We start from the raw sequence: 9,004 nt of genomic DNA, 5'->3' as shown, positions 1-9,004 counted from the left end.
TCATTCAAAGACGAATTGCTTTTGAAATTTCAGAGCGATACATTGTTAACTCGAAATTAGAAACTATTTAGGATCCGTGGAGAGGTTTACCCTTAAATAAATAGGAAACTCCATTAAAACTTATTCAAATACATTGTTTGGTTTGTTGGTTTCTCTTTTGTTTAAAGATTGGCAAGTGAGAGAGGCTTAACCCCGACAGTGGCTTTAGGAAAGTATATTGATGATATTGTTTGTAGTTTCAGTTCTCTGTTTAAGTAGCCAAAATAAGCTGTTTTCAAATAGTTCTAGTGTTATGGTATTTATTTGTAATTCTATGAATTTGTTATAACTTAAAAACTTTAAAGTATTGTAGAGCCGCTGACTGAGAAATTGTGAGAGTCCCAAAAGATATCGAAAATTAATTTGTTTCAAAAAAAAAATATATAATAGTTTCATATTGTATATTTTACAAGTTGTTATTAATAATTAACGTATTTATTCGAGAAGTTAATGTGTTTTTTTGTTGTATTGACACTTTATTTTTGATTTGATTGATATTTTATTCTATTTTATCCTCCTACTTATACTACTACCTTCATAATTCTATTCGATATTACGTATCTACATCACACCCTTTTCAAAAACTTCATTATGTCGTCATTTAGTCATACATTTGAAAACAAGATAACAAAATGTTGAATAAGCTTTCCTCGTAAGCATGATTAACGTTGATAGAGGACACGAATAAAACGATAAAATATAATGAAATAAAATAAAAATTGTATAAATGTCGCCGCACACAATGCGCTGAGTCGATTTGTTGGAATTGATTACACTCAGTGCAGTGTACCTATAGGATGATGTAAAAAGGGGGGGTAGAATTTTATTAGCTTTTTTTTTTTTTTTTTTTTTTTTTTATTGCGACTCGACAAAATGACTGCACCGCGCCTGATGGAAAGTGCGAATACAGTCCAGAGATGAGAGTAACGGATGGAAAACACAAATATCTTCACTCCGTCACTATCATTTTGCCGGTCTGGCCAAATGCACTGGATGTACACCAACTGATCCCTGAACGCGATTCGCAAAAGCGCTTCACTGTGGAGAGTTTTCCGCCGTGTGTACTGTGGTCGCTATCCAGTCGGCACAGAGCCTACCACAATGCTAAGCAGATGGACACTTGTGACGCCCTCGGTCGCCTCTTACGACCCCCACGGGCATGTATGGGGAGGCGACAATGTATTCTTAAGCCGTCGCCCCACGGCTAAATTTACGTGACTTTTTCTTGAAGCCGGTTTAAAAATCAAAACATTTTTAACGACGAAAGTGTTTGTTAACAATACCTTCAAAATAGTCATGTAATATGTTAAAAGCGACATCTTTTTATGATACCAAGTACAAAACGAACAAGTCGTGTCCATAAATAACAATTGCAGTACTTTGTATTGAACTAACCTGTGGATTTTTAATAGCAGTAGAGCTCCTTGTGAAAGAGTTCGTTTAGAGAAGTAATTTACTTATTTATACCGCCAATGTGAGCATTACTGCGTTCCGGCTTAGAAGGGTAAGGGTGCTAGTGAAATGACAGGCACATGGGACTTGTCAACTTATGTCTCAAGATGACGGGCGCAGTGGAAATGCCCCGCAGATCTTTGCGATTTAAAGCTCTGAGTGGCACTGCATCTGTTATAGACAGGCGTGAAGCTTACCATCTGGTGCACGAATTATTCGTCTCGTCACTTGATATTATAAAAAAACAAATACTCTAAAAGAACAACATTGTACATTTACAATATCACCTACCAAGAAACAATGATTGATGATGATTTATGTACAATAAGATTCGATAAGATGTTAATTAATGAATAAGTTTCGTCTTAATCACTAAATCAAACAACGGAAATGTTAATGGAAATCTTTATCAGCTTTAAACGATCCTATTTAAATAGAGAAATACTCTTTGTTTGTTGAATTGAAAACAACAAGTGACAGAGAAAGAAATTTCACGATGTACAAGATTGTTGGGTTGTTGGCCATTACTCTTGCGGGTAAGATTTATTTTTCTAATATTAAAGATAACGCTGACAAACAACGAAGTACTCAAATCCGTTTAAAGATCTCATTCTATAATAATGAACTTAAGAATGAGAATTATGAAGAACAAAAGACACTGCGCCGACCCCGAACAAAGGGATAGGGGCAAGAGGATAATGGTGGAGTACAAAAGAGAGAATGTGTTGGTTTACACAAAAATATTTCTCAATCCCTAACTTTTCTAGCCAATTAAATTTAGTCTATGGTTCATTTTTTATAATTGCAACAATATGTTTTTAAAAATGGAAGCCATAGGTAAATAAAAGTAAAAAAAGTGGCATTATCCTTTTCTGTTGCTGGAAGAACAGACAGAGCCGAGAACACGATTTAGTTTAAGTCAAATTTCATTAGAATATAGAATGCGCTTGATAAGAGTGATAAGAACCAAAAATAGGTTGGCCTGAAAAATTTTTACCTAATGCTAGTTACGGCAATTGTGATGGGTAGGACGACATAATAATAATTCGCAGGCAACAAAAAGTTCCAGCCTTATTGAAATAATGTTATTTTAAAACATATGTTACTACTAAGATTTTTTTTTAAATTAAAACTAAATTAATCATACAGGCCAAAAATAGATGTAACATTAATGGGGAGTTCACTTTACTGACAGTGGTTTTTCCAGTACAGTGCTGGATCTGACACGCAAATCTGCAGAACAATGAGGCTGAGATTTTGAAATTTGTGAATACTACCTTAGGATTTTTTTAAATAAAAATTGGTTGTGCATAGGTTATGGTACTAATTATGTATCATAACCCGGACATTTGTGAAAGAAACTGTATATAATACGTAAATAACGGACTGATTTAGGAAACTTAACGTTGTCCACATATCTGTCCAATCCTAAACAAAACATTTTCATTTCAGTTGTGCGAGGCAACTCAGTGTCGGAAACGACCCGCCATGGAAATTTGAATACGTATTACATTTACTCAAGGTAAGTCCACAATTTTATGACTGTAGCTTTTACTACTGCGGTCAAAAGATCAAAAGCCAAGCAAACTACGCTACAGCACCTCATAAAGGAGCTCATAAAAAAAACATAGTATCAACATACATTGAAAACCACATACGAGTGCCATTAATTAATTGCAAATGTAAGTTTAGCTTATCAGCTTCGTTCGTGGCAATGCAATCAATAATAAAAAAAAAGTAGTAAAAAATTGGTTCATAAAATTTCTAAATCAAGTAAAAAAATCTAATTACGTTTGGTAACAAATTATAAGTAATATTTTTTAAATGGTTTTTCAGAAGCAATTCACGGGTACCAACACAGATACTTCCAAATGTAAATTCAATTGTGAATGCAGGTGGTTTATTTAGACCATTTACGGCCATAATCGTCCATGGACACGAAGGCAGTGCGTTTACAACACTGAATCCAGTTGTCAAGGATTGTAAGTATACGGATAAATGCATCCGTAATGTTGCTTTCATATTTCTGACCTCATTTTCCAACAATAAACTGAATAATATAAACATTTCGAGTTCTCATGTTTTCGCGGTTGTTACATATTGGAAATTCAACTATTTTTAAATCCCGTATATTGGTTTTTTAAACAATTCAATGTTTTGGGCTCAGTGTTAGTAAGCCATGACTATGCAACCTGTAAAACGTGTTTGCTTGAAAAAACATTCGCGATTTAGATCAGAATCAATAACCTCATTTCCAGTATCACAACGACGCCTTCTGTAACTGTTTTCAAGTAGGTACTTATAACAATGTAACCACACAAATAAAAAGATTTCAACTTAATTGCAATCATCTTTAGCGCAGTACTCGTTGTTTTCATGTATATTTTCCACTCAGCTTTCCTTACGAGTGATGATGTTGCTGTAATCGTCGTTGATTGGTCGACTTATGCTGGGCAGAGATATAGCAACGCAGTCAATGCAGTGCCAAGCGTTGGAGTTGTACTGGCTCAGTTCATCCAATTGTTGGTTGATATGAATCAAGTGTCCTTGGATAGACTTCATCTAGTCGGATTTGATCTTGGAGCCCACGTTATTGGCTTTACTGGAAGAACCCTATCAGGACAAGTTGCTAGAATTACTGGTACGTATTATCACAATGTTGGTTGTACAAAACTTGTTGATCGATAAAAACATATTAAAAAAATCGAATCTGTAAAAAATTTGAAAATTGTTAAAGGTTTGGACCCAACTAGCAACCAATGGGGCAGCAAATCTCAACGCCTGGGTTCATCGGATGCCCGTTATGTTGAAATAATTCATACTGATGGAGATGGAATTTTCGCTATCGGTCTTGGTACAGCTATTGGCCATGTGGACTTCTTTGCAAACGGGGGTGGCAACCAGCCTGGATGTCTCACACACAAATGCAGTCACGACCGCGCGTGGGAGTTCTTCGCAGCCTCGTTGACTCACAACCACCTGACTGGAAATCTATGTTCTTCCAATTTACAGCTTTCAACTAACCGTTGTCGAGGTTACGCCTTGGCAATGGGCAACAATGACTTGGTCAAATTTGGGTACAGTATCTCTGTTTTAAGCAAGTACTTAAATAATATTTCCATAGCTTTAAAGTTTGCTTTTTCAATCATTACTTCATAACAGTACCATAACAATTTACTGGACATAGATTGTACACCATGTTATAATACAATTACATTTTCTAACCTGAGTAGGTACCTCGGTTTTTGATATTTGCTAATAAAATACATTATTCTTGAATCTTGTCAAAAGATAATCATTCCATCATTTTAATAATAATTTTCACTTTCCAGGTCCGGAATCTTCAGAGTCAACACGAAAAGGTCATTCCCTTACTAAAACAATTTAACTTACAGGCATTGACTTACAAATAAATGGACGACGGGTCTAATACAAAAACCACGAAAAAAATGTCCCAAGTCAACCTATTTAAACGTAGTGACATGTAAAGGAATATGAAAAAGCTAAAACGTTGAATTTAAATTGTAATGTCATCGTAGTACTGTCTAATTTTGCTTGCTTCGCTGTCAGAAGAAACAAACGAAGACTGAAGCGTGAATGACGCTCTGTATACGATTTTAACGTCCTATAAGTTCGGGCACTTTTTAGCGCGGACCCGACGTCCATATAATTGTAAGTCAATGCTTACAGGCAATGAAACATTTTTCTGGATTTAAATCGTTTATATTTGTTTTTTTTTTTCAAACAAACCAACGTTTCGTAAAAATAGTTTCATTTCCTATTTGTAACAATTGCGAAAACCTAAGAACTCGATAATGTAACTTACTTCTTAATCTTAGCTATGTAACATTTTTTTTATTGAATATAATACATATTTGTGATAATTGCTCAATATATCTTTTTTTTATAAATTGATTAACTATAATCAGTGTTTTATTATCCAAATAGGTTTACTGGGTAATCAGTTGAATATAACAATAACATTACTGATAAAGATCATTGTGCCTACGTTCGATAATACTATCTCAATAACATCATTAACCCATATATTTCGCACTACAAAGTACGTGTCTCCCGTAAGTGGAGAGTTTATGCGAATACCTATATTAATGCAGATTGTAACTTCTATAATACAAATACCAGAACAACGAAATGAACTCCGAGATACTACCCAGAATTCTCAGGCCAGAACCAATTAAGAAAAGTTCGTTTCCCGAATTGATCCTACTGGGTTAACCGCTGGGCCACCGAGGCCGTACTTGGGCTCCCAATTTCTTACGGCCAGCGGTGCGTCTTTCTTCGGATCCCGCTAATCCAAAACACGAGGCACCCGATGTGGAAGTATAAACAGCTGGAAACCGTCGACAGACGCAATGTAACTGTCAGAACCGACTTCTTAAATGGCAACTCCCGCATACGAGCCGGAACACGAAAAAACCGCTTAGCGACTCAACTGATTCAGGAGGGTGGTAAATAGCGCGAGGTCCACGCCTACTGGCGGGGAATGAGGGACCGTGCCGAGCGCCCTGCTCCCCAAGAGGTCGAGCGGGAGCGCCACCTCGGACCAGCGCAATCGGGACCGGTGGAAAGAGGGCTTGGCGGATCCCCCCTATGGAGCTCGTACCATAGAGGCGATCCGTCCTGTCCTCGTAGAGTGGTTGAGCCGGTCCCACGGGCCACTGTAGTACCACCTTGTGCATGTGTGCATGTGCTGACTGGGCATGGTTGCCGCCATGCTCGGTAAAGAGGAGTCCTGGGTGGCGGTGGCGTCCTTTTGCGGGGAGGTTATGCCGCAGACGTATGGGGAGAAGGCGAAGGCAGTTCGCTGCTCGCCTGACCCCCAAGTGAGGCCAGAGGGCTCTGGACAGGGACTCCGGATCCTGCATTGTACGGCCTCACTCGTCTGGGGGGCGGATCGGAAGACAACTGACCTGCCCCTCCGTTAGCGCGGAAGCCCTGGCGCAAGCTAGGACGGCCGGGCGGCGTCGTGGTGTATGTGCACCAACCCCACTGCGCTGCCTCAACCGGCGGGAGGTAAACCCGGGGGAGTTTTAGTGGGGTAGGCCCTCCAGTCTGGAGGGAGAATCCCCACATAACCCTTGAGTCTCCCTGGGCTCTGGGGTATCTATAAAGATTTCCCCCCGTAAAAAAAAGGGTGGTAACTAGCCGCGGTCGAAGCCTACCACCAGTAGAGTTGTCACTCGTCCAGCCCTATCCAGGGGTCACTTGTAGGGTCACGCGGGTAAACCTACGGAAGCAAGTACCATCAACAAGTGAACGGCATCCGTAGATCTTCAAAATCCAGAATTTTCAAATGTAAACAGCAATGCCAAACATACTGCTAAGTGTACGTCACAATCTTAAAAAATACTGGGCTAACTAGGAGGAATAAAAGTCATTACAATAAATTTTCTGCGTATATCTCAAGGTTGCGCTCTGTGGTACTTGATCATCTAACAGCTATACAAACTACGAGATTGATGGCTAATTAATTAATTGAATTTAATTTAATTCCCTTAGGTTTGAAGTATGTTAAGGATAGATTAGTGTAGCCTACTCAACATGATGTCAGACTTTAGACGTAATTTATTTTAAATACTAAAAGTTCTCACAATTCAACGTATGAAGTACATAAATAATCTCAGTATCACAGACAGGCAAACAATTTGTGACAATTATCTTAATTACTTTTTCCTTTCGGAAAGAACAAAGTAAAATTAATAAAATGTTTTGTTTTATTCGTTGGTAATTAGATGATTCTACCTCAAGATATGACTACAGTAACCATATCTGATACAATTAACATGGACTTTTAATCTTTCAAAGGAAACTTGCCGAACACGGATTATTTTATATGGATTTATAGAATTGATAAATTTTACAAGATATAAAATATGACATAAGCATAAATTAAATACACTGGGCCACACCTGAGCAAGTATCATATCTTTATGACGACATTGACGCGCACTGATATTTTATTACTCTATACAAATACGTCGCTAAAGTGCTATAATATATATGAACTATACATACTCGTATATCTGGAACTAAATCTCAGGTTTTAAGCAGTACTTTTACACGTTCCAAAACAAAAAAAATATTTTTTGAAGCACCCTGTTTTTTGCATTAAGCGTAGTATTTACATGATTATTATTCACAAAAACTTTCAAATAGTACAAACTTGCATTTCAACGATATGAAAAAATATAAAAAAATCTAAGTTGGTTGTAATCTAGGTACTTATGTTTTTGTTTTTATTTGTCTAGCGAACAAACGGTTACGTTTAAAGCAATTTAGAGTAGATGACTATTGAAATGATTAAAGTTCTATTATTTTGTTTCGCCATTTTGGCAGGTAAGTATGTGCTTGTATAAACAAGGAGATCAACATCGTTTGTTTTATTAACTTGACACTATTGTTTCATAATTATTTCTAAAAGATTAAGACGTAAAAGTAAATTATAAAAGAATAGTAAATAGAAGTATTTTTTTACGTATCAATACTTTTTTCAGCCTCACTCGGTAAACGAAAAGCATCGCAACTCTTCTCTAGTTCTTATATATTGTATACAAAGTAAGTTGTGTTAGTCAAATATTTCACTCTTAGAAAATTGATGAAGTAATACTTTAAATTCAATGTTTTAGTTTATCTGTCGTATTATATGCCTTAGAAATAGGTGTGGACATTATTTCGACTTCGACTGTAGTATAATGTGGTGCATCTATAATGTGCTTTTCTTTTAGAACTAATCATAAGTTTGGTCAAAGCTTAGTAGCGACTCCGGACTCAGTCAAACCCCTCACAATCAATTCTGGAACAATTTGCGCTGTCATCGTGCACGGCTATGGAGGCAAAGGAACCGATTCTATGAGCCTAGTTTTACGAGATGGTATATATATTATCTACATATTCAGTCCGCTCATTTCAACCTCTACAAATGTGTAAATATATGTTTCAGCTTTTTTGGGAAGCGGGAATACTAACGTTATTGTTGTGGATTGGACGGTGGCTGCTGGCAGCAACATGGCTTCCGAGGCCGTGCCCGCCATTGCAGATAATGTGGCAGAACTCCTGAAACTGATGGTTATTTCCAACAAAATAAGCAAAACAAAACTTCATCTAGTCGGATTTGATTTGGGGGCTCATGTAGTTGGTAATGTTGGTAGAATTTTTCAAGGTGTAGCCAGAATTACTGGTGAGTATAAAACGTCATTAAAACTGCAATAGTTGGAAAAACCGTTTTACAACAGCGTTTTGTATAGTTTTGTTATTCAACAACCCAACCACTCGAGATAGTTCTCCTTAGCGCATTGGTATAGGGAGAAATTGTTAATTATGTTTTCCCCTTTGCATTCCAAATTGCGAGTGTGTACGCATGGGCTCTTACATATTACCTGAGATAGTTCTGTTTACCGCTTTGGTATAGAGAGAAATTGTTAAGTATGTTTTCCCCTTTCCATTCCCAATTGCGAGTGTGTACGCATGCGCTCTTACATATTACCCGAGATAG

At 37.3% G+C, this 9,004-nt stretch overlaps 2 protein-coding genes across 3 annotated transcripts in view; both read left to right on the top strand.

Moving 5' to 3' along the window:
• The first annotated feature begins 1,959 nt into the window (after window positions 1-1,959).
• Window positions 1,960-5,003, top strand: LOC113226967 (lipase member I-like). The gene is made up of 6 exons (XM_026459813.1): window positions 1,960-2,027; window positions 2,944-3,013; window positions 3,328-3,473; window positions 3,887-4,132; window positions 4,229-4,568; window positions 4,824-5,003. Exons 1-6 carry the CDS (start codon window positions 1,988-1,990, stop codon window positions 4,867-4,869), a joined length of 888 nt encoding a protein of 295 aa, XP_026315598.1. The 5' UTR covers window positions 1,960-1,987; the 3' UTR covers window positions 4,870-5,003.
• Window positions 5,004-7,768: 2,765 nt separating this feature from the next.
• Window positions 7,769-9,004, top strand: part of LOC113227024 (lipase member H-B-like) — a 2,904-nt gene continuing 1,668 nt past the window's right edge. For both annotated transcript variants that reach the window (XM_026459882.1, XM_026459883.1), the window contains exons 1-4: window positions 7,769-7,848; window positions 8,007-8,067; window positions 8,238-8,383; window positions 8,453-8,689. In XM_026459882.1, coding sequence (XP_026315667.1) covers window positions 7,797-7,848; window positions 8,007-8,067; window positions 8,238-8,383; window positions 8,453-8,689 — 496 coding nt within the window. In that variant the 5' untranslated portion in view covers window positions 7,769-7,796. The remainder of the gene's footprint in view (window positions 7,849-8,006; window positions 8,068-8,237; window positions 8,384-8,452; window positions 8,690-9,004) is intronic.

The sequence above is a fragment of the Hyposmocoma kahamanoa genome, unplaced genomic scaffold (genome assembly GCF_003589595.1).
Source record: "Hyposmocoma kahamanoa isolate Upper Pololo Valley unplaced genomic scaffold, ASM358959v1 202, whole genome shotgun sequence".
In the NCBI taxonomy this organism is placed as follows: Eukaryota; Metazoa; Arthropoda; class Insecta; order Lepidoptera; family Cosmopterigidae; genus Hyposmocoma; species Hyposmocoma kahamanoa.
The sequence above is the reverse complement of the archived record's forward strand: the minus strand, read 5'-3'. Positions and strand labels throughout refer to the sequence as shown.

Excerpts from the sequence above, each read along its gene's own strand:
- LOC113226967 (XM_026459813.1), top strand. The coding sequence starts at position 1,988 with ATGTACAAGATTGTTGGGTTGTTGGCCATTACTCTTGCGG. Across the intron at positions 4,133-4,228 it reads ACAAGTTGCTAGAATTACTG|GTTTGGACCCAACTAGCAAC; the intron begins GTACGTATTATC and ends AAATTGTTAAAG. Across the intron at positions 4,569-4,823 it reads AATGACTTGGTCAAATTTGG|GTCCGGAATCTTCAGAGTCA; the intron begins GTACAGTATCTC and ends TTCACTTTCCAG.